Consider the following 25,943-nt stretch of genomic DNA (forward strand, 5'->3'; position numbering starts at 1 on the left):
CTTAGAAATATTTCCAGAGATATGCAGTGCATCTATACACAGGAAGATTATTTTTGGATAGCAAGATGAATATGGGAAAATAAATTAGTTTTCACTCAACAGTCAGACAGTCAGATTTTTCTTTTTCTGGATTTCATGGGAAGAAGTAAAGATAATCAATTGAAAAATAGAGAGAATGGGAATTAAAGTCATGAAATTAGAGGCTATGAATGAGGAATTAGGTTGTGTGCTACAATAGACAAAACTGTCCCCTATGGAGTGAGACCAAGAGAAAAGGGGATGAGGAGACAGAAGCCAAGCTGAGGCAGTAGCTAGGATGAGAGTGGCAACAGACAGGAGAAGGCAGGGCATGACATGGCAAAGGTGAGAACATGTCAAGAAAGAAGGTCTTAAAAAAAAAAGAAAAGAAAAGAAAGAAGGTCTTGGCAGAAAACAAGCAGGTAACAGAGAGAGGAAGGAGCCCAGCACAACCACCATGGCTCCCGTGCAACATGGAAGGAAACCTCAACGGTAATGAGGACCACCAGCCATCTCCTCGGCTCGTCCTACCTCATAGCTGCGCCTATCCTGGGCGGTCAGTTCAAAGCAGCATTCTTTCTTGGAATCTTTTCGCAGGTAGGGGGCCATCCGTATACTGTAGCCCTTAATGAGGAAGGTCCCTTTGGGCTGCTTGCCTGCAAGACAGTAAAGCTTCCTGTATCCCCAGAGAGACACAACTGCCAAGGGAAGGCATCTTCTCTGGTATGTGAAATAAAAGCACAGAAACAGCTGTTACATCCCCGAGGAACCACAATAGTCAAGGAAAGGTTATTAGGGAAGCTTAAGAAGAGGCTACTGCGACAGCGAGGCAGATATCACTGCCAAGCCAGGAAAATGCTACACGAAAGGTTATTTTGCCAAAAGAGTACAACAGAGACAGAGAATTTATTAGAATGTTAAGAGATCTATAATAACAGAAAGAAGGAATTATTGCAGCAGGGAGAGCATAGCTGTAAACGTGAGGCTCTTGAAGGCTGTTATAGAAATGAAACATTATTATCAGGTCCAGCAGAGCTCACATTTGACAGCAGGGAGAGTAGCACGGGAGGCATTGTAAGTTCCCAGGATCTCCTCCTATGCCCTATGCAGCATCTGGGCTAGACCGTTCCTCCTGCAGGTCAGGTGGGAATTTATGCTACAGGGAGAATAATTAAAACTCAGTGTCTTATCCTCCTTCCAAGAGGTCAAATTGGGAAGTAGCAGAGTACTGCTGAGTATCACCGGATGATGAGGACGGAGCTGAAAGGGACAGGATGCTAACTCAGAAAGGAGACAGTACTCTGCCTGTCACTCCCTTAAAAACAATTAGAAACAGGAAAAGAAGAGGTGGTTCCCAAGGATTCTGTGTCCTCCTTTTGTGTGGTTCAGGCAGGATGCATAGAGGACAGGCACCGCAGTGCCTGGGTGATGCTTTGTGTCCCACATCCTTGGAAGGAACTGCTTAGTAAGTGCATTTGGATGATGATGGTGATAAGGATGGCAGTGGGCTGACAATAATTAAAAGAAAAGAAAAGAAAAAAAGATTCTGTCCTTACCTGGTTGAGCTAAAAGAAATACACAAACACTCTATACTTACTAAGGAAATGTCTTGGGCACAATAAGGAGTAACTGGCGAGAAGGGAGCCATGCAACAGTGCTTTCTGACACCAGAATCTTTTTTGTTAAAGTATCTCTCCTCGTTCTAACTGGCCACTAAAATGTTTTGTTGTTTCTTTGGTCACCAGATTTTATTTCACCCTGACAGCAAAATGGTCAATAAAAGTCTCCGAGTCTCTCGCTCTTGTTCTCTCTCTCACCTTGAGTGAAGGATTCTGAATAAGCAAACATGACCCCTGGATTTCTACCCAGATATGCCAACCACTTATTTAAATGCAAGGGAAATGGCAAACATTTTTACAAAGACATAAATGTTATATTAGTTTGAAGGTTTAAAATAAGAAATTCACACCTGCCTGGCTTGTATGCTCAGAATTCAAGGGAGAAATTGTGGTTGCTGGATTTGAGAGTGGGCTGGGGTTGGGTAGGGGACTTTGTTACCCAGTTAGTTTTTGAGCTATGCTGCTATCATTTCCAAGTAGGGCTTCACACTTTACCCCCAGGAGGGAAAGACTCTGAGGAATCCAAGATGGTGAACCCAAGAGGAATTTCAGTGATACCTGCTGTAGGCAGAGAGGCAGGGTGAGGCAAACGCCTCAGAACCCAAGGAGAAATCTTAAGGATTCCAAGTCATTTAGCAAAGCTGCAGTCCTTCCTGCTACCTTAGTGCCAAAGGTATAGACAGTCCAAAGGCCATGGAGTAAACATCTGATTATTTCTTAGACTGGATATCCAGGCATTGGGAGAGGAATAAGTCTGGGAAAGAAGGGCGATGGGAGAAACAGAAAATGATCAGAAGGAAAAGAAAGATTATTCCCCCCACAAGAATTGATGTTTAAGAAATTTTTTTCTTAAACGAATAGTGGGGAGGCAGAGATACAGATTCCTGTATGCGCCCCAACCAGGATTCACCCAGCAAGCCCCAATGGGGTGATGCTCTGCTCATCTGGGGCCACTACTCCGTTGCTTGGCAACTGAGCTATTTTAGCACCTGAGGTGCAGGCATGGAGCCATCCTCAGAGCCCGGGGACTTGCTTCAATTGAGCCATGGCTACGGGAGGGGAAGAGAGAGATAGAGAGAGAGAAAGGAGAAGAGGAGGTGTGGAGAAGCAGATGATGGCTTCTCCTGTTTGCCCTGATGGGGAATCGAATCTGGGACATCCACGTGCCTGGCTCTACTGCTGAGCCAGCCAGCCAGCCAGGGCACCAAGAACTGATGTTTTACTTTACTTAATCCCCCTCTTGCTTTGTACAATTACTCCTAGGGCAGTCTGACTTTGTAAAAGGATATACTATTTAAAAGTTTGCATTCACCTATAATGATAATTTTTAGCTTGTATAGATTTGTAGCTGCCTCTAGTTTGTGCTTCATCTTCTATTCCTTTTCACAAATTAAGCTACTGTGTTAAGCATAGATGGGAGGGATAAGCATGGATAAGCAGGCATAGCTCATGAGTGTTGTGCTTGACTGAGTCAGTGGGGGCTGAGTAAGAAGCTGCTTCTGGCCTGAGTCAACACTTTGCTGTGGCTGCCATCTGGCTGAAGGGTGTCTCTTGGGCACAGCAACTACATATTTGGGCCTCAACAAATATATAGCTCTATGGATATACACTGGACTACTTCCCAAGATTCAGTAGAGTGAAGTTTGGAGCATGGTCTTAGGGAGTTTGGACTTAAAGGTTCTATTTCTGGGCCTTTGGTAAAGTTTTTAAAATCTTACTAAGAGTTAATTTATTTTCAATTTTTTATTATATTATTAAGAGTTTGAGGTGTTTTTTTTTTTTAGTGCCAAAATGTTCAACTTTGTTATTAGTCATAATAAAAGATAAGCCTTAGATATGCTGATCACACTATCCTAGTGTTTAAGGAGAGATAAATTCTAAATTGGCATCTGAGTGTTTGGTGATAGACAAGGTATCATTTACTCAAGTCTATTTCTTTCCCAAGCAGGTCCCTTTCTGGGTGTTAGTTAAAGATCGCTATCTTGAGATCTAAGTGCTTGAGAATTTACGAAGTGTTTGCATCCAGGAGTGAGGTGCTGCTGTGCAAATGAAGAACACTTACTTTTCTCATTAGCATAGTAGTAGAAGAGGCCTCTGCTGACAACACACCATCTCTTCTGCCACTCCGATCCAAAGAAACTATGATCTAAATGGAACAGCAGTAAGGGACATAAATTCAGGTAACTACAATCACTGAAGAGTCCGTAAAATCCAACAACACACAGTCCAGTGTGTTATTGTTTTATTTCCTGGGTTAATGGACCGTAAAACCCTCCCTTTCACTCCCACAGGTTATCCCATATTGACTCGGGGTCCAGAAGACTCTCTCAGTTAAAGGTCCAAGTTCTCAACAGGGGTTGCTTGCTCTAACCCCTCACAGCTGTCTCTCTTCCATTATTTCAGCTTCAAATCTCATCCTGTACTTTTCAAATTCTCCCTATTTTTTTTTAATTTTTTTTTTTTTTTGTATTTTCCCAAAGCCAGAAATGCCACCTGGCATGCCCACCAGGGGGCGATGCTCTGCCCATCTTGGGGCTTCGCTCTGCCGCAATCAGAGCCATTCTAGCGCCTGAGGCAGAGGCCACGGAGCCATCCTCAGTGCCCAGGCAAGCTTTGCTCCAGTGGAGCTTTGGCTGCGGGAGGGGAAGAGACAGACAGAGAGGAAGGGGAGGGGGAGGGGTGGAGAAGCAGATGGGCGCCTCTCCTGTGTGCCCTGGCTGGGAATCAAACCCGGGACTCCTGCACGCCAGGCTGACGCTCTACCACTGAGCCAACCGGCCAGGGCCTGTTTTGCCTTTTAAGAAACCAAAATGATGCTCTCAGCCATGGGCACAAGAAAGGCTTTCTTTGTATTAGGCCAATTTGCCTGTTCAGTGTTAAACCTGAGACTTGGGCTCCAGCAATGCCTATTCTAATCAAATGAGTGATAGGCTAAAATTTAGGCCCTTCTGAAACTTGAAAGTGGCTGCCTCATAGAAGATATAAAAATCATCTCTTGGCCTGACCTGTGGTGGTGCAGTGGAGGGGTGTTGACCTGGAATGCTAAGGTTGCTGGTCTGAAACCCTGGGCTTGCCCTCTCAAGGTGCATATGAGAAGCAACTACTATGAGTTGATGCTTCCCACTCCTCCTCCATCCCTCTCTCTAAAATCAATGAATAAAATCTTTAAAAAATAATTATAGGGCCCTGGCCGGTTGGCTCAGTGGTAGAGTGTCGGCCTGGCGTGCGGGAGTCCCCGGTTCGATTCCCGGCCAGGGCACACAGGAGAAGCGCCCATCTGCTTCTCCACCCCTCCCCTCTCCTTCCTCTCTGTCTCTCTCTTCCCCTCCCGCAGCCGAGGCTCCATTGGAGCAAGGATGGCCCGGGCGCTGGGGATGGCTCCTTGGCCTCTGCCCCAGGAGCTAGAGTGGCTCTGGTCGCGACAGAGCAACGCCCCGGCGGGGCAGAGCATCGCCCTCTGGTGGGCAGAGCATCGCCCCCTTGTGGGCGTGCCGGGTAGATCCCGGTCGGGCGCATGCGGGAGTCTGACTGTCTCTCCCCGCTTCCAGCTTCAGAAAAATACAAAAAGAAAAAAAAAAAAATAATAATAATTATACTCTTAGCAACATAGTTTCACTCTTCATGGGAGCACACTGAGAGATGGGAACAAGATTATTATTCATTCATTCATTCATTCATTCATTCATTCATTCATTCAGCAAGTAAAGCATCTGCTCTATACTAGGCGAGCAAGGTAGAAGCAGTCCCGATCCTGATGAAGCTCACAGTCTGTTGAAGGCTCTGGGCCATTCCTCTTGAGCCTACACAGCGGGCTCGTTTCCTTCCTTTCCCTTAGTCTTCCAGCTACCCAGTATTGAGCCTAGAGGGGGCGCTTGCTACATCAGCCCTCTTTCTCCTCATTTCCCTTTCCTTCCTGGAATGTTCTGAGACCTATGGGTCTGGTCTGTACCTTTACTTTTCTTCTCCAAGTATCCTTGCTTGATGATGTTATCAAGCTCTTGAGCTCCTCTTGTGATGTCTTCCATTCCTAAAAGGAACAACAGCAAATGGTATGTTGAAACCTGACAGAATTTTCATTTATTTAGGCTACTTTCGACAATCTACATTAATGAAGGGGTACCAGAGGACAATTGCTTAAACACAGCATAAAGTAAGATAACTTCTGATGATTGGGGGAAAAAAATAAATTTTCTTTCTTCCAAATTATATCTAATGCTAAAATTGCTTAACATACATTAGTTTGTGCAATAGGAGGCAGTGCAAATATATATTGATTGGCAAGAAAAGGACTCCAGAGAATTAAGAATGTGCAGGGGATATAAGCTCCAAATGGCATAATGCACATTGAGATAATCAAAAGTCAAATGAGTAGCTGGCAGTGCAGACAAGCTTTAACGAGCGATAGAGTTTGCCACGAACACAGTCACCTCAGGAGCAATAAACACACACTCATTTTTTTTAATAACAAACAGCCACCTTAGTGAACATAAATTTTATTAAGTCCACACAAAGAAGGGCTATGCAAGCTGAAGTTGGCAATAACTGCCAAATACTGGTATTGTCCGAGTATTGGAAAGAGTGTAAAAAGGGTAGAAGCCTTTAGAAAGAGAAGATCCTGGGGCTGATACCAGCCGTTAAGTTGCACACTGATAACATTCCTGGCTTTTCAATTAGCCGCATTAGGTACAAATTTATTGAGAAGCCAAGGTCCTAATTCATCTTCCACCACTGGAGTTTATATTTATTTTATAGAAGGGAGGGGCAGAGGACAGAGACAAAGAGGAAGAAATTCACTCCTCAAAAAATAAAATGAAAAACAAGAAAAACCCAGAAACTCTTTAAAAAATATAATTCTACATTTCTTTTGAAGAAATTAAAAACATTTTCATTAATTTAAGAGAGCAAAGAAAGGGGGGGAGAGAGAGAGAAGCATTAATTTATTGTTCCACTTATCTATGCATTCACTGGCTGATTCTTGTATGTGCCCTGACTGGGGATCAAACCCGCACCTTGGTGAATGGGGACAATGCTCTAAGTAACTGAGCTATCTGGCCGGGGTAGTTCTATATTTCTTAATTAGGAGAGATGAAGGGAGTGGGTTAGTATAAATCCTAATATTTATTCTTTTTAGTCTGCCAAACCAAAGCTCTTTTGGTTTACCTTAAAAAATTTGAAAAGCAAACAAAATAGAAACCAATTTAAGGCACAACCTATATAATATCTTGAGATTTTCGGGTGAAATATTTTTTAATTACACAATATAAAAAAATCTACTGTAATAACTAACTTTTATTCAGTGATGGATACCTTGCTCAGTGCTTTACAGGTTTTTTGCTTAAAAATAACATTTTAAGACAATGTAAATGTAACTAAAATTACCTCTTGCTTCTAAGGAGTTCCAAGCTTAGTTTTAAACAGGTGAATCAGAAGAGCTTCTCTGTTTCTTTTTCAGTGTATCTAAGTGCCTGATTTTGTGTGTGTGTGTGTGTGACAGAGAGAGAGAGAGAGAGAGAGAGAGAGAGAGATAGGGACAGACAGGCAGGAAGGGAGAGAGATGAGAAGCATCAATTCTTTGTTGCCGCACCTTAGTTGTTCATTGATTGATTTCTCATATGTGCCTTGACCGGAGGGCTACAGCAGAACAAGTGACCCCTTGCTCAAGCCAGTGACCTTTGGCTCAAGCTGGTGAGCCTTGCTCAAACCAGATGAGCCCGTGCTCAAGCTGGCGACTTCAGGGTTTCGAACCTGAGTCCCCTGCGTCAGAGTCCGTCGCTCTATCCACTGCGGCACTGCCTGGGCAGGCTAAGTGCCTGATTCTTTATCCATCCTATTTGTCCTTATTGTCAACTTACTTGTTCATGGACTATTTTCGTCTGTGTGTTTTACAGTTAGCCAACTCTGTGGCTGCTATAAATCCTCCCAGACGAGTTTCTGGGTGCACACATGAGATCAACAGCAGCAAAAGAAAGTTTGCTTGGCCCTGGCCAGGTAGCTCAGTTGGTTAGAGCATCATCCTCATATGCCAGGGTTGCGGGTTTGATCCCTGGTCGGAGCACATACAAGAATCAACCAATAAATGCATAAATAACTGAAACAACAAATTGGTGTTTTTCTCTCTCTCTGAAATCAATAACAAAATTTAAAAAGGATAATAAGTTTATTTGCCTAGGATGTTTTTATTTCTTCAACCCTTCTGAAAATTCTAATATCTCTTTGAAAATGTTCTCCAAGAAAACAGAAATAGATTACTGAGGGTGGGGTGAGGACCCAGCATGGTTGAGAAGGCCCTTTGAAGTATAGAGCCTATCTTCTCTGCGGCGCTATCAAAAAATGCTCCTAGAGGCCTAAAAATTAAATGAAAAAACACAGGCAATAAGAAAAATAGGATTCCTTAAGCTTGAAGTTTCCCACCTCTTCTTCCCATGTTTTCTTTTTCTTTTTTTAAGGTCTTGTTAAACTTAGAAGCACAGCTACCTGTTAAAGATGCTGAGAGTCTGAATCATAAAAGACATGTTAAACATTCTATTAGAATTCAGACCTCCTTTTTTTTAATGCAAATCTAAATGCCATTTTATGGAACATCTATAATTATGAAAATGGGAAGACATTGCCTCGTGTGCGGGAGAATCTGTGAGTATGAATATTACATTAATGTGCCCACACCAGCTCACTGATCCTGCTGGCAGGAGCATAAAAAATGCTTGAGTGAAACTTTTATTTAGATGTTAAGACTCCAGGCCCCAGCGGGGTGACAGAGACAGTCCCTGTGAGTTGCCATCAGAGAGGGAGCTTGAATTGAATTACCCAGGGGGAAAGGAAGTAGTGATGAGCACTGCTTCGCTTATTTAATTTCATTTACTTTCAGTACATTATCAGCATGAGGCTTTTCTCTCCCCACCAACTGAAACCCAAGAATGCCACCACCAAGAAAACAAAGTCATACTGCTGCAGACAAGCTTGAACTTCAAATCACTAATTCTTGGAGATGAGGGACAGCACCATCATCACTCTCTCTTCCCCACGTCACACCTGGTGTTCTAAAATTGGGCACCGAATGAGTTGCTGAATTTCCTTTCTTGGTCATTTACCAACAAGATTCTGTGGAGTAACAGAGTTGGAAAATGCAGTATTTTACGTAGGTGGTGTTTTTGTAAGATGTGTCATGTTGCTTTCTTATGAGAGGGCATCTGTATTGATGAACTCTTGCCTAGTTTCTCTTGTGCGCAGTGGGGAAAATGGGATTATAGGTAATGTTTGGAATGACTATGGAAAAGTATTAGGAAATCAAATAAAATCAATCTCTATTCTGGTTTTCTACATGCAAGGCACTGTACAACAACAGAATTGTTCTCAACGTGAAGTTGACTCTGAGCTCAATCTCATCAGCTCCATGACCTATCAGATGAATCTAAACAGCCAAGATAGGAAGCCACTGTGGCAATCCAGCTATCTCCTCTTTCAGTGTCAGTTCAGGGTCCTGCTGATCAAGAACTGGCTATCCTGAGGATGCACATGCTCGCCACAGGCCTGGGATGATGAGACGAGAGGAGTCCTGTATGCCTGAATTGACACTCACTGGCAAATGAACAGATCTGCAGAGCCACTTAATGCACAATAAAAGCATGTAAATGATTTGCAGGAAGATAATAAAAAAAGGAAGAAGCCACAAACAATGGCTATTTTAAGGCATAAAATTTATATTTAAGTATACAATTTTTTAAAAATTGAGTTTCTTTTTCATTACCTGAAAAAAGATACCACCACCTTAATGAAAAAATAGAAATGATTTAGGTTTATTGGGAATAAATGGCCCTCTTTGATAAACCTAAGGGTGTATCACATTATATCAGCACAAAAGAGAATTACATTAGTGTCATAATCTCTCTCGACCACTACACTTAACTAAAACTGTCAGAATAGCCTCTATAAAGAAAAGATTCACTTAACTGAAGGATGTGGGGCCATAAAGATAAGATCAACAGAGGAGTGTGTTACCCAGGAGTGATGACCACCCAACTTTCGTGGCAGATAAAGATAAAAGAAATTCTCAGACATCCTGCTCTCTTCATCCAGGTTCCTTTAAACCCTGTATTCCACCCATCCCCAACTCTGCTATAAAAACAACAACAGAGTAGGATCCCATCTACCAGTGCTGAACATGACTCCTCCGTCAGCTCTGCACGGCAACAACAATGGGGACGCTTTGGAGTGTGATACATTTCCATAAAGCAGACAATAAAAAAGACACGGGAGCTTATGTGAGTCACGGCCTATTTAATCAGCTGCGTTCTAGTCCACTGAGAAAAGAGAATTGAAGAAATCAGTTGGCAAAACCACAGCACAAGGCTAATAGCACAAGAGTCCACACAATTTCCACTGTGAAAAGGCCACAGCTCTTGCAGAACAAACCAGGTGCCCGCGAACTTTCATTATAGGCAGCTAGTTTGGTCTCTTACTAACTCAAACTGAAACAAAAATCAGTAATTAAAAAAAAAAATCTGTGTTCAAGTTCCCACCTTAAATTATGGACTTCTCCCATCCTCCCCTTTCATTTTAATTCAAATTCTTTTTAATTGTTTGAAAAAGGGACCAAACCAACTCCATCCAGCCCAGAGACTGATAGCTACCAGGGGTGAATTTCAGGTAGGGTAAAGTTTACCAGGTTCCTTCATTAGAGTATCTGCGATAAAGGACCCAGGGAGTTGGGTGGATGAGATTGGAGAAAATCTGATAATTGCAGGCCGGGGATGGTCAAGTTCCATTTGCAATTCCAGGCACTTGCAGATCACTGGTGTGTGCGCACTGCAGACAAACACACGGGCACAATGCTTCAAAGGAACAGAAAGGGGACTAGGCTGTTGCAGGTGGGCTCGGTGGGTAGTAGTCCCCTCTCTGGGGGTTGTGGATCCCAAATCTGTTCATTAAACCCTCTCCTTTGTGTTTGTTTTCTGTGGCCTTCTTTAATAAGTTCATTACTGTTTTCCCTCAGCTTCTTGCATTTCTGGGTTAGTTTTTTTTTTTTTCCCCCCTCAATTTTCAGGAACCAGACAATAAATGACAGTTTGAGGTGTCTGGCAAGTAGTGTTCATCTGAACACAATGTTAACAGGGAAGTTGAGTTCAAGGACCCTTCAGTTAGTTCTTTAACTTCCGTGTTTCCATTTGATATCCACCTGAGTTTACACTTATTCCATACATTTTTCTGTCATTTTGCTTCACTTATTAAGGAATTTCAATCAATACGTGTAAGGTGAAAAACTAAATCATTAATAACAGACTTAGGATCTAAAATTTCAAAGATACAGAAACCAATCAGACAGCTTTAATTTCATGGAGAAATATATTGAATAGCAGATGAAAGAATGTACTTAAGCAGGTTAAGTTTTAGCTATCTAGACTCGAACAGCTTCTGCTTTAAAACTATTAAAGTGTTGTTTCTTAACAATATAAAAGGAAGAACTTGCTAAAGTTTAAAACAAGGAATATTTCACCTTTTAAGTAATTAATTCTTATATGGATTCATTGCCACAACACTTTGGTAATGATTCTTGTGACAAAAGGTGGTTAAGGCCCTGGCCGGTTGGCTCAGTGGTAGAGCGTCGGCCTGGCGTGCAGAAGTCCCGGGTTCGATTCCCGGCCAGGGCACACAGGAGAAGCGCCCATCTGCTTCTCCACCCCTCCCCCTCTCCTTCCTCTCTGTCTTTCTCTTCCCCTCCTGCAGCCAAGGCTCCATTGGAGCAAAGATGGCCCGGGTGCTGGGGATGGCTCCGTGGCCTCTGCCTCAGGCACTAGAATGGCTCTGGTTGTGACAGAGAGACGCCCTGGATGGGCAGAGCGTCGCTCCCTGGTGGGCATGCCCGGTGGATCCCGGTTGGGCGCGTGCGGGTGTCTGTCTGACTGTCTCCCCGTTTCCAGCTTCAGAAAAGTACAAAAAACCCCAAAAAAACCCCAAAACAAACAAACAAACAAGGTGGTTAAGCAACATCATTGTGAAAGCTTATACACCATAGTCTTTTTTTTTTTTTTTTCCATTTTTTTGAAGCTGGAAACAGGGAGAGACAGACAGACTCCCGCATGCGCCCGACCGGGGATCCACCCGGCACGCCCACCAGGGGCGACGCTCTGCCCACCAGAGGGCGATGCCCTGCCCATCCTGGGCGTCGCCATGTTGCGACCAGAGCCACTCTAGCGCCTGAGGCAGAGGCCACAGAGCCATCCCCAGTGCCCGGGCCGTCTTTGCTCCAATGGAGCCTCAGCTGCGGGAGGGGAAGAGAGAGACAGAGAGGAAAGCGCGGCGGAGGGGTGGAGAAGCAAATGGGCGCTTCTCCTGTGTGCCCTGGCCGGGAATCGAACCCGGGTCCTCCGCACGCTAGGCCGATGCTCTACCGCTGAGCTAACCGGCCAGGGCTACCATAGTCTTTTTAACAGAAGGTAAATCAGTTTCCTCTGAGGTTCATTATTAACAATGTACATTTTTTTCTTTAGAAGTTAAATTTAATGAGGTGACATTGGTCCATAAGAACACAGAGGTTTCAGGTAAACATCTTTGAAGTATTTGAACTGTTGATTGCATCGTGTGTCCATTACCCAAAGTCGTATCATTTTCTGTCACCGTATATTTGTCCCTCTTTACTCCCCTGCCACCAACTCCCCTCCCTCTGGTAACCACTTCACTTTTGTCTATTTCCATATATCTCAGTTTTAAATCCTACCTATGTGTGAAATCATACAGTTCTTAGCTTTTTCTGATTTATTTATTTCACTTAGCATAATATTCTCAAGCTCCATCTGTGCTTTCATAAATGGCAGTATATCATCAATTCTTATGCCTGAGTAGTATTCCATTGTATATATATACCAGTCATTTTTATCCAATCCTCTATCGAGGGACACTGGTTGTTGCAACATTTTGGCCACTGTGAATAATGCTGTGATGAGCATGGGGGTGCATGTGTCATTGTATACCAATGATTTTGAGTTTTTTGGGTAGATACCCAGTAGAGGTATTGTTGGGTCAAACGGTAGTTCTATTCTTAATATTTTTTGAGGAACCACCATACTGTCTTTATAAAGTTTAATTTCATGATTGTAATGAAATGCATTTGAATATTGCAATAAAATATGATGGGATGAATTGTAAGAAGCTATAGAAAAAGAAATGTAAACTTGGTTAAAATTTTTTTTCATTCTTTATATATTTTTAAAGGTTATTTAAGATGATTTTATTTATTTATTTAGCATGTGCATGCAAGAGAGAGAGAGAGAGAAATAGGAAGGGAGAGAGATGAAAAGCATCAACTTGTAGTTGCATCACTTTAGTTGTTCATTGATTGCTTCTCATATGTGCCTTGACTGGGGGGCTCTAGCCCAATCAGTGATCCTTTGCTCAAGCCGAAGACCTTGGGCTTCAAGCCAGCGACCATGGGATCATGTCAATGATCCTGTGCTTAAGCTGGTGAGTCTGTGCTCAAGCCAGGAACCTTGGGGTTTTGGTAGACACTCTCTATCCATTGTGCCACCACTAGTCAGGCTAAAATAATTTATTTTTTAATGTAAACTCATTAAATTCAGAGAGAGAGAAAGAGAGAAGAATTCCCATAGTGCTTTATTTCCTTGAAAAAAACTGTGTTTCTTCAAAACTGTGGATGCTTCATGGATGTGAGTTAGGCTAAGCATATGAATACCAGTGGACATGTATTAAGGTGGGGAAAAGGCTGAGAATTCATGTAATCTACACACAAATTGTTTCAATCCAGGAAACCTCTGTGTCTTCTGATTTTATCAGTTCACCTCTCTGTAACCCAGCATCCTCAGCTCTACTTTTAACCTGGAAATCCATCCTTAATATAGAACCTCAAACACCTAAACTGCATAAAGTCTCTTTAGCAGCCAAACCACAGCAAGTGGCAACAGTAAAAGTGAGAATTCTGGTACAAATCCAGGCAGCAAAGAATGCTGCAAATGGCCTCATGATTCTAAAAAGGAGGAGGAGAGGACTTAAATGCTAAATTGTCTTTTCACACACTTTGAAGGGTCACAGTATCCCTCCCTCGTCTTGAGGCAGATCACCACAATCCATGTGTCACTTGAGAGCATATCTTTAAAAGTAAATGATGAAATGTCATTTTCAAAGCTATTTATTACACCACTGGACTGTGGTAAGAACACAGAGAAAAGGAAAGAAAAAGAAAAGAGCCTTGCCAGGGTTTGAAATCACCTTCTAACTGGTTTACCTTCAACCTATCCACCGTACTGTGGCCAGAGATCATCTTTCTGAAACGTAGATGTGGTCATGCCACATTCCTGTTTAAAGCCTTTCGTGGCTCTCCATTACTTCTAGGATGAAACCCAAACTCTAGCGCACAAAAACTTTTATATTTGGTTTCCTCCTTCCTCCCAGTTTCATTTTCTCCCAACCCTCATAGCTCCCTACACTCCAGCAACAATAGGTAACAGACTTCGCCTTCTGGAACATGCCGTGTGCTTCCACACCGCAGGCCTTTGCTCATCTGTTTCCCTGGTTTAAGAGTTTCTCTTTCTCCATCTCCATTTCCTGAGCACGCAGTGCTCCTTCAAGCCTCAATTCAAATGTCACATTCTCTCTGAAAATGTCTCTGCTTTCCCCATGCAAAATTATATTCTCTCTCTTCAGTGCTCCAGTATTGCTTTCTATAAGGCAATATAATAGCACCGTCTTGGCTCCCAGGGAACCTAAACCCTTTCCCCAATACTCTCCATTCTTGCCTCTTTGCTTAGGTTTACGTAAGACCTTAGATGCTATGTAAGGATGCAAGAAGACTTGAACGAAGAAATAGAAAATTGTTATTCCTGGGAAAAGAAATGTGGCTGTGGGTCTGGATATAAGGAAGCAAGGGGCATAGCCTAGAAATGGGAGGGAAGATAATACTAGTTTCTTGCATTTATAAGAAGAAACATGGCACTATGGACAAAAGAGAACAAAACCTCATAGGGAAGAATCCAATACAGCTGTGCTTCGAGGGAGACGGCCAGTGTTTGCACCATAACTGTCTAGGTAAGGAGAGTAAGAAACAGATTTAGGAGGACTGGATGGAACATGTGAACAGCTGAGACTCACTGAAGTAGTGTTGAATTTTAAATAATTACTGTATTGATGTTGGAATAAGAAGAATTCTTCCCTAAAATATACACAGTAAACTTTAAGGAGTTTAGTGCTAATTATTTTAGTTTCTTGAAGCCTAAAGAAAAGCTGCAGTTGGGAAATCTGGCCCCTTTCAGAGAGGGCAGTGCAATTCATTATTTGTATACCTGTTTCTCTTTGTATCCCCAAAGGCATTATACACATAGTAGGTGCCTGATAAATGTTTGTTAAACTGAGCCGAAACCACTTCTAGCCTACTGGGATTTGTGATCTGAGAAGGCAATATGGGAGTGAATATTTGTTAGATAAATCATTTTCACCCGAGCCACAAACAATAAATTTTGTTCTGCTGTCTATTCACTATTTTAATCTCGAGACTGGTAATGTGAAATAAGAAATTTTAAAGAGGGCAAGAAAGGAAAAAAGCTTTAGCCCAGAGAGCAAGGACAATGGGGAGTACAGAAATCAGGATGAATAACAGTACTGAGAATGATAGGAAGATGGCAAAGAAGATTTTGGGGGGAAATTTAGGAAAAAAGCACTAGGAGACCCAATTGGATAGAACTAAATTTCATTGCACAGCCTTAATGAGACACTAGTTCTATTCACCTCAGACCTGATCCATCCTCAGGAAAGAATCAAAGGATGGGGTTCAGAGGAAGCCATAAATGAACAAAGGACTGAGCCAAACTCTGACAACCTAAACGAATAACTAAATACTCTTCAGAAAATAGCTGTCAATAGCAATTTCTGAGCTCTAGAGTCTAGACCTTGAGCGGCTGAGAACTTGGCCTCTTCTTACAGTGTCTCCCCAGTCTCATTCTTTTATTTCCCCGAAATGGGCTATTATTCTTTCTGAACTTCCACACGTACACTTTGCTATCTTATACCCCAACGTCCAGTGCATGTGTGAGCACTCAGTAGTGTTGACAGTGGAGACTACATGGGGGTTAGTATGCTAGAACCCTAGGGCCTCTTTTGGTTACTCTCCAAATCAAAAGGTTTAAAGGAGGAAGAGAATGATAATAATTTTGTCTTCTTCCTGTCTCTCTAGTTAATGATATTCAGATATCATCAGAGTACTGCATCAAAAAAGAAAACATAAAAAAACAAAAACCCCCACAACAACAAAAAACACCCAAAACAAAACAAAAAAAGTTTTAAAGCAAACAAAGCAGAAAATAAATAGACTGGGAACTAACAATGGTGATTCTCTGGGGGTATTTCAGGATCTAATGAGAACTCTCACACCCCATCAGGAAGAACCTGAAGGGAATGCAGTGATCTTAGCAATGTGGCTTTGAACTGGTATGTGTCATCTACTGCAGTGGTCCCCAACCCCCGGGCCACGAACCGGTAGTGGTCCGTGGGCCATTTGGTATCGGTCCGCAGAGAAAGAACAAATAACTTACATTATTTCCGTTTTATTTATATTTAAGTCTGAACGATGTTTTATTTTTTAAAAATGATCAGATTCCCTCTGTTACATCTGTTTAAGACTCACTCTTGACGCTTGTCTAGTAAGTTTGACAATTATATTTAAAAATACCACAGTTTTTACCCGGTCGCATAATTTTATTTTGTGCATTTATCCGTCCCACCATAAAGGCCGGTCCGTGAAAATATTTTCTGACATTAAACCGGTCCTTGGCCCAAAAAAGGTTGGGGACCACTGCTCTACTGGACAAAGTGCCACTCCCACAGTGGACCTCACCCCCAGCCAGCCCCCTGGGTGTCACTGTCCTGCAGTACGGAATCGGAGACAGGAGAATGAAGGCTATGACATGGAACCTCAGGGCAAAAATCACCTTCTTTTAAGTTACACATTGGAGATTTAAAATCCTCATTCTTCCATTTCATCCAACAAAACTCAAGCAAGTTAGAAGTAAGTTGAACTTTGCAAGGAAAGAAATTAGAGAGGGGGAAAATGAGGGTGATGCTTCTAGACCCAAAAGTTTCCAACCAAATCGAGTCTGTAATTGCAAAATAAAAACACTAAATCTCAATATCTATTTGCACAGCTCATTAACCAAGGGCTCTCACTCAGCAAACGAAAAAAAAAGAAAAAGGAAAAAACTTCAGTACCAAATACACTTGCAAAGTTACTATGGAGACCATCCTTCCCTAAGATCCGAATTAGGCCCTGTCATATTCTGCTAGGCTACTGTCAGATGCATCTATCTGTCTGTCCTTATTGCTTATTTAGAAAGTAGCAAATCAGAGGAGGCAAAATGTCTACTGTCAGATGGTGCTGGAGAGGGAGAGAGAACGGTCTTTTCCCCACTGAGCATTATGAACATTATGGCAGGCACTCGACCTGCTCTGCTACTGGGACAACATGATTTACAATGTGAAAAGGGAAAACCTAAATCACCAAGTAATGAAAACATTAAAGTTAATGCATCACAAGTGAGGAATTTATTACCATTAACTCCAATAAACAGTTATAAAACACTCGTCCTTTCCTGTCCGTGCACAGGGACACAGACACTGGACTTCATTAAGCTCAACTTTCTTTTCTTCTTCACTAGACCAGTCATGTGTGTTTGAACCAACCACCATTTATTGTTAAGTGGACTGGTTCATTTTCCAGGGCTGTAGAAAGCTGAAGGCACATTCATTCTGCTTCATGGTGCTTGGTACAGACAGATGAAATAGCAAAGTTTAGAAGACATGCAGCTCTGTATTTCTATATAAGTTTGTTTAAAAGTCCCTAAAATGTATGTCTGATAAAAGCAGAGTAGCTCTTCCGAGCAGCCCTTCTCAGTGGCAGGTATATAAGTAATAATGCCTGGTGAGGACGGTGGCATATTGGATGCCAATGCACGTCAGGTATGTTTAGCTGAATAATTTTTCCCTTGTTATTGTTTGGTATAGCACCTTTGAAGCCTGAGATGGAAATCCATTTCCTTCCAACGTATTTCTCTGTCACCAGGGCAGACCAGTTTATTACCCTAAGGTTGTTCATGAACAAAAGAGGCTGCGCATATTGGATGGCTAAGGTAGATTGGTTCCGGATTCATTTGTTTTAGAGGAAAAAAAATGAATGAAAGTCTTTCTGGAAAGCCAACTCATTGTGGAATTGGCTGGGTGTTACAAAGCAGAGAGGAGAGGCAGCATGAAATTCAGGCTTCCCTGACCAAATAGAATAGTAACAATGATAATAGTAATACTTTACATTGGATAGCACTTTAGTAAGAGTTTGTAAAATGCTTTCCTATATAGTGCCTCTGTGATGCTGGTACAGACAGAAAGGCCTCAACAGTCTAGCCCAGGAGTCGGGAACCTTTTTGGCTGAGAGAGCCATGAACACCACATATTTTAAAATGTAATTCCGTGAAAGCCATACGACCTGTGTACATTACGCATTATCCAATAAAAATTTGGTGTTGTCCTGGAGGACAGCTGTGATTGGCTCCAGCCACCCGCAACCATGAACATGAGTGGTAGGAAATGAATGGATTGTAATACATGAAGATGTTTTATATTTTTAACGTTATTATTATTTTTTTAATTAAAGATCTGTCTGCGAGCCAGATGCAGCCATCAAAAGAGCCACATCTGGCTCATGAGCCATAGGTTCCCGACCCCTGGTCTAGCCTTTGGAAGTTGAAACTGAGGCTCAGCAAGGGTAAGGGACTTTCCCATACAGCTGGAAAAAAAGAAGCAGACATAAACTCAGTTATGTTTAAAAGCTTCATACCCAGTCCTTTTTTGGCTAAACGATGTTATACAAACATTTTCTATAATGAATAATGTTATAGTCGTAACCATAATGTAAAGTCAAGGTAAAAAAATGTTTTTCTCCCCCTCTAGATTTCTTTGCCCAAACTTCATGGATCTTAGTACCAGTACTGACAGATGGAGCCTGGGAGTTGTCTAGGAAGTCAGCCCTGAGTGGGATCTGATCTTTGGCATTGCCAGAGAGGAGGCAGGCACCTGGGTGATCCTCCTGTCTGAGGTTCACAGGAATGTTTAGCCCCATCTGCTGGGTGGAATTGCTGGGCCCCTCCTGGGCAAGACTGGGCAGGACATGTCAAAGGAGGGATGGAGGGAGGCTCGGCTGCAGAGTCTGAACTGCATATCCTACCTTGCCGAAGCTAAGATTTCCATATGTATGAGCAACTGCTAAAATGGAGCATAATTTAAGAAGGTAGTAATACTTGTCAAGGACATTCTTCTAAATATTATTTTATCCCTTATTTTAGCATCTCCATAAGGTGCCTTAATAAAGTACTCTTAGATGAGAGCTTTCAGGACTCTCCAGCAGTGATGAAGCAAGACCCAGCTGCTCATTTTGCAGTTGGGGAAACTAAAGCCCAACCAGCTAGAATATGTGACTCACCCAATGATGCATTATGTGACTCACTCAATGATGTCATTATGTAACATCACCCAAGGTAATGTGACTAATTTGTTGCAGAGTTGAGAAGAGAAATAGAGTCTTCTGTCTCTAGGTCAGCATAATATTACTTCCCCCCATAGTTAGATAACAATCTTTCTCTAGCCCTGGCACAGGGGAGTTTAATTTATGTAGGGAAACTGAACTAGGGAGGTCTCAAACCTTCAGACACATAGCCAAGTGCAGAGTGAGAAGACTCCTGAAACGGGTGAACTAAATAACAGTCTATGTCCTGAACATTGAGGACCCTAGCCTCCTTTTATGCTCAGTTATAAGGACCCCAGTAGTCGTGTATAATGACACCACCAGGAGATTCATGGATCCTTCTTTGGAAAAAATGAATGGCCTCAGAGAAAAGACTTACCGATACTAATCCTTTTTTTTTTTTTTTTTAATTAAGTGAGAGGCAGGGAGGCAGACAGATAGGTTCCAGCATGTGCCCTGACTGGATCCACCTGGCAAGCCCCCTACCGGGCCATGCCCTGCCCATCTGGGGCCACTGCTCCATTGCTTGGCAACTGAGCTATTTTAGTGCCTGAGGCAAGGCCATGGAGCCATCCTCAGAGCCCCGGCTCAACTTGCTCGAATCATTTGAGCCATGGCTATAGGAGGACAAGTGAGGGGGAGGGTGCAGAAGCAGATGGTCACTTCTCCTGTGTGCCCTGACCAGGAATCGAACCTAGAACTTCCACATGCTGGGCTGATGCTCTAGCGCTGAGCCAACTGGCCAGCCCCCCCGCTCCACCATCATTCTTAACTTTAGGCTTTCTAAAGTGAAGCCCGGGAGTTGATGTGCTCCACCTTGGCACACAAAAGTTTCAATCTAGGTATATTTTAGTGCCTTACTTTTAAATATAAGCAGGGCCTAGAGACTACCAGACATCTGCAGAAAAGCTTCCAACATGAAAGACAAAGACCAAAACATACAACAGACAAAAGTAGTCAAGGGAAATGGAATTTAGGGAGCAGAAAGAAAATTAAAAACCAAACCAAACAAACAAACAAGCCATCATTAGAATCCCCAGAGAAATGAGAAAACACTATATCCACAAAATAAGATGCTTATAAAGGAACAGTCAGAGGACAAGAAAAGACAGTTGGAAATTAAATATATGATAGCTAAAACTAAAACCAAAATCAATAGGTGAGTTGGAAGATATAATTGAGGCAATTTTAAAGAACCAGGGCAAAAAGATCAAGAAAAAGAAAACACAAAGCAGAAGAGATAAAAATATTGACATACAGAAAATAAAGGGAAGGAAATGCTGAAAGAAACAATACAATTTCTCAAAATGAGGGATATAAGTCTTCTGATTGAAAAGGCCCTCTATATACCCAGCACATGAATGAACAGTGACTCACACCTTTGTAATCACTGTGAAATTTCAGAACCCAATAGATAATGAGAAGCTCAAAAAGCTTCTGAATCAGGGGAAAAAATGGGTCATACACAAAGAATCAAGAAGCTGGAAGCCAATGAAGCAGAACTTTCCAAATTCTAAGGGAAAATGATTTCCATTAGCATTTTTACACTCAAACTATCAATCAAGTGGGAAGGTAGCAGAAAGAGTTTTCAGACATGCAGTCTTGAGAAATTTACCTCCTCATCAGCCTTTCTCAGGAGGCCATCAGAGGACGTGTGCCACCAAAACCAGGGAGTCCACCCAGAAAGAGGGCGGTGGATCCAGGTGCGACTCGGACAAAGGAAAGAGATACAGGGAAGTCCAGGGTGTCAGCTGGCCTCCAGAGCAGCGTGCCCAGAATGGGCAGGAGGACATAGATCTCCAGGAGAGCTGCTCCAAGGACAAAATGGAACTGCTAGATCATTTACTATGTTTGACCACATGGAAAATAATAGTCTAAGAGAGAACTGTTATAATGCTGCTGCAAAGTTTGGGAAGAATTAGAGATGGTGACTTAGAAAACTAATCAAATGAAAAAGCCACGGCATTTGTCAACTTGAGAAAAAAAAAACACACCAGGAAATAAAAATTTGATTATAGAAGTTTATAAGGGTTGGCAGTAAATACAGTTTACATAGTTAAAATCATGTAAGCCCTAACATGAAACTAACTAAAAATTATGATATAATCATGTTGAGGAGAAATGAGGATTGGGATGAGATAAGAGTATTAAATCCTCCTCTGCCATTATATGAAATCAATAGATAATGTCTGAAATTGATAAATTAAGAAAATCTGTATAATAGTATTATTTAGAAATAGGAAGTACACACCAGAATTGCTGAAAGAATTGAAAGGGGTTGCCCCTGGAGGGCAGTACTCTGGTACTGGGAAGTGATGCTGCTTGTAGTACTATTTGACTTTTAAAAACTATATATATTATTTTGACAAAAACAAAGTATTAGAAAGTGGAAAAAGTATAGTTTTACAACCATTTTACAACAAAGCCACATGTCTCCATATTACAGAATGATGCCCATTCTGAGTGACTGAATATACAAAATTTCTAAGCTTGACGTGAAGGGTAGCAAAGGAATCCAGAAAAGGAGAAACCAGTGTAGAAAAAAGAGAAACATTTTAATTAAGAAAACTGACACAAAGTCATATTTGAATTAGGTGTTGTTTTAAGAATAATTTAATAATCTATAGTCGTTGTGCAATTTTAAGACTCATGTGCAATGTTGTACTTTGTTTTAGCAAAGGTTTAACTCTTCCTACATCGACAAGAAGAGGAGGACTCTTTCCACTGGAGATGTTTTACTTCACAAGTAACAAAGGGTACGCAATAAGCTCATTATGAAATTTGGGGTTGGAAGACCAGGTTAAACTTGGGTTGCAATTTACAATACAGTATTGTACCACTGAGCATGAACAGAATTGGATAAAGTACCTGAAGATTAAACCATATCGGAAAAAAATTTATTTGGAATCTACCGTGTAGGAGGTATTGTGCCAGACAGCACAGAATTCCTAGGATGTCTGAGAAAGACAACTTCAGACCAGTGCGAAGACACAGAAAGCACAGACATGATTTTAATTTATAGGGTTGGAAAGGTACTAGGCCATAAAACAAGACACCTGTTGTTCTGCATTTATGTTAAAGGTTTTGCCTTTTACAAAAATAATCAGAAACATATAATCATTATTTTTGACATAAATTACACTTTAGTTTGGGGGTGGAAATCGTGTTTTAAGAATAGGAAGGGAAGGGAAAGTAAAACCAACTGCATGTAATTTTTCAAGTGGAAGCCAGGGCAATATGAAGATATATGGGTGTCAGACCCACTGGTAGAAGAAGGAGGCTGTGCTCTCTTACCTCTTATGGTGTCACTCCTGTGACCTCTACCATTTGAAATGCTTTGATTCCACCTTGCCCAAGGGACCTGTGAGTACTGGGATAAGGAATGAAGGATGCCTATGCCTGACCCCACCTTTACATTGTCTAATGACTGAATGTATAAATCAGCTTTTCCCCCTTGGAGACCCTCTGGTCGGAAGCTCATGTGAAATGCTGGAAATATTAAATGATGTCCCTGAGGGTTTTGCTGTTACTCAGTTTTCTCCTGTAACTGGGAGAGCTGTTCACATGAAGGATATTCTCCCCCAGGACCTCAATTTGTATATAAAATGAAGTATGAAACTCCAACAACTTCTTGTCACTTTGGAAAGAAAATAAACAATTAGAGGAGGTGGCACTTAGCCTACTGTCATGTTAATATTTCAATGATTTCTCGGCCTGTTTCCAGAGAATAGTAAAGGCCAACAAAGGTGGGAGAACAACTCCATTACAAATCCTATTTCCAGGGTAATAAATCTGCAGTGGTTAAAAAAATCTCCATAGACAATTTAAGGTGTTTCTGTAATGGGGAAAAACAGACACTCTTTCTTTTATCCTACTCAGCAGAGGAAGTGTGCTCATCATCGGAACTGAGGATGACGTGCCTAGGTGCCAGGGTTCCATTTCCAGTTCATCACCGTGATTTTGGGTCGAATCCAAGCCTTCCTTCCAGATTCTCTCTACAGGAATTTTTATATCTATGAACTCCTTTGTCTGACCAGGTGGTGAATAGAGCAATGGCCTGGGACACTGAGGAACCCCATGGTCGATGGCTTGAGCAAGAAATCACTGGCTCAACTGGAACTCCCCACCACCCCCACCCCGTCAAGGTACATATGAGAAAGTAATCAATGAAAAGCTAAGGAGCCACAACGAAGAATTGATACTTCTCATCTCTCTCCCTTCCTGTCTGTCCCTGTCTGCCCCCCCTCAAAAAAATCTATGGACTCTTAAATCTTCTAATACACTTTGATTCATTAATCCTGAGCACCACCTCTATAATAAGAATAATTATCTGCAGTAAGAAAATGATCATTTTTCTCTTGATGGAGAATTAAAATGCCCTGCTCAAGTCTCTCAGTTAAGTGGACAAGGCAGGAGCCAAACTAAGGAGTTAGCTTTAATCTCTTGGGATCTCTCAATCTTTCCCCCTCCTCTCTCCATCAAAGATTTGAAGTACTGCTATACAAAGAATATATTCCCCATTATAGAAATATTACTAGACATTTATATAGAGCTTTGAAAATTTTAGAGCATTTTTCAAACCTCTTATTTAGTTCGATTTTTAAAATAGCACTATGAAATAGGTTTTACAGAATCTGGAATGAGAGGATAAAAATAAGAAGAAACAGTTTAAACACTTGAGAAGAAAAGCCAGTGAAATATTAAGGATTACCTAAGACAATGTAGAATCTTAATTATACGCCAGGTTTGTAAAAGATGACTAGATGTATGAAGATATTGATTAGGCCGCTTATTTCTGTGCTATAATAGAGGACTGATCTCTAAATGACCCTCTGCTCTGTGTCCTAAGATCATATTCCAGGCAGGAAAGGGTATTTAGAAGAGTGTAATGTGCTCTGTTAACACAAGCTCTCTTGCTTTCTAACTATGGCAGAATCAGGGATGAATGACATCGCTTTTCCAGGGGGAAAAGAGAAAGTATGGACTGAAGGATATCCCAATAGCACATGAGAAAAAATGAAGGCATAAGTTTGTCTCCCCTCACCCCCAGAAGCCTAATCTTCTAAAACCAGGTAGATTTGGTGCTGCTTAAATAGTATGTGGAAACTGGAAAGGGTCCCTCTTCCAAAATATCATCTCAACTGATTTCCTTTATTCCTGAAATTCTACCAGTAGGAGGAGTCCATTCCCTTAAATCAAAGCATTTTTTCCTGTTGAAGTACAAATGCCTTTGGGGGAGTCTGTACATCAAAGTGAGGCATTCTCATCCACAGTGTGGTGACAGACAGGCGCATCACAGATTGTTGGGAGAGGGGGTCACAACATTCAAGCTGTCTCAGGGACAGGGCACAGCCATTTGTAACGATGCAGTAGGCCACTGAGTGAAGACAACTGATAGAAGTATGTCCAACGGTGACTTTTCACCATGAGGTGTGTGTGGTTGAAGATACCTCACTGAGCCATCACCAGTCACTACTAGCACATTAGAGCAGTGGCTCTAACCGTGGCTGCACATTAGAGTCACCTGCCAACCTTTCAAAAAGTGTAGATACCTGGGCTGCGCCCTAGATAGGCTGAATCAGGATCCTGTGGGAGGAGAGCTAAGTTTATTTCTTACAAAGCTCTATGATGCTCTGATGCTCAGCCAGGACTGAAAATCACAACACTTCAGAGTGAATTTGCATATTAGGTCCTTGTCAAACAGATGACTTGCTGGTGAGCTTTGGTGAGGTGAATCCCCAGGTAGAGGGGTGCCTGGATACTGAGTACCAGACCAGGTAGTAAGAGGCAAGCAATTGCCATGGCAAAAAGTAACCAAAGGTGACCTGGAAAAGAACCAAGACCACTTGTCTACATCACAGTTTTGACAAACTACCCAGAGCATTATTACCAAGATTTGGAGAAACAACATCAATCTATGAAAGTTAGAACTTTTACATAACATCATTTAAGAAATGCCAGGGGAATTATTATCTATGCTCATATAACTTAGGTTTATTTCATCATTTCAAATGTAGTCTTTTCATTATTGTAGACCAGGCGTCAGGAACCTTTTTGGCTGAGAGAGCCATGAACGCCACATATTTTAAAATGTAATTTTGTGAGAGCCATACAACAACCCGTGTACATTAAGCATTATCCAATAAAAATTTGGTGTTATCCCAGAGGACAGCTGTGATTGGCTCCAGCCACCCGCAACCATGAACATGAGCGGTAGGAAATGAATGGATTATAATACACGAGAATGTTTTATATTTTTAACGTTATTATTATTTTTTTATTAAAGATTTGTCTGCGAGCCAGATGCAGCCATCAAAAGAGCCACATCTGGCTCGTGAGCCATAGGTTTCTAACCCGTTGTAGACTGTTTTCCTATCCCATTCTTTTTAGTCGCCTTGCTAAGACTTCACCCTGCTCGGCTTGTCCTTGGTTTTCCTTCTAAGGACATGCTTATCAGGTAAGTCAGGATTAGTTCAGCCGGTCTGAGAGGAAACCCCAAATAATAGAGGCCTTAACAAAACAGAAGATATTTTCTCTCTCATGTATAAGAAAGAGGGAGGGAGGCAGTATGGGGATGGGAGGACACTCCATGAGCTCAGGCTCTTTCTTGCCTCCACCATCTTTAGCATGTGGTTTCTTCCTCAGGGTCCAAGCTGGCTCCAGCTCCAGTCAGCAGGATGGAGGAAAGGGGCAAGGAAGACAGTATCACCCTCCTTCCATCAGCTTAAGGACACTTGTATGTGACCCTAGAAGTTGACACCTCCCTTTTACATTCCACTGGCCAGAACTTGAATCACATG

The 25,943-nt window shown here is 41.9% G+C and overlaps 1 protein-coding gene across 1 annotated transcript in view; it reads right to left on the minus strand.

Annotated features, from left to right (window-relative positions):
- Positions 1-25,943, minus strand: part of SKAP1 (src kinase associated phosphoprotein 1) — a 272,839-nt gene that overhangs the window by 45,725 nt on the left and 201,171 nt on the right. Inside the window, exons 5-7 of the mRNA XM_066255487.1 lie at positions 5,587-5,664; positions 3,700-3,783; positions 550-674 (exon numbers count right to left, since the gene is read on the minus strand). Of these exons, the coding sequence (XP_066111584.1) occupies positions 550-674; positions 3,700-3,783; positions 5,587-5,664 (287 nt within the window). The remainder of the gene's footprint in view (positions 1-549; positions 675-3,699; positions 3,784-5,586; positions 5,665-25,943) is intronic.

The sequence above is a fragment of the Saccopteryx bilineata genome, chromosome 2 (genome assembly GCF_036850765.1).
Source record: "Saccopteryx bilineata isolate mSacBil1 chromosome 2, mSacBil1_pri_phased_curated, whole genome shotgun sequence".
NCBI classification, from domain to species: Eukaryota; Metazoa; Chordata; class Mammalia; order Chiroptera; family Emballonuridae; genus Saccopteryx; species Saccopteryx bilineata.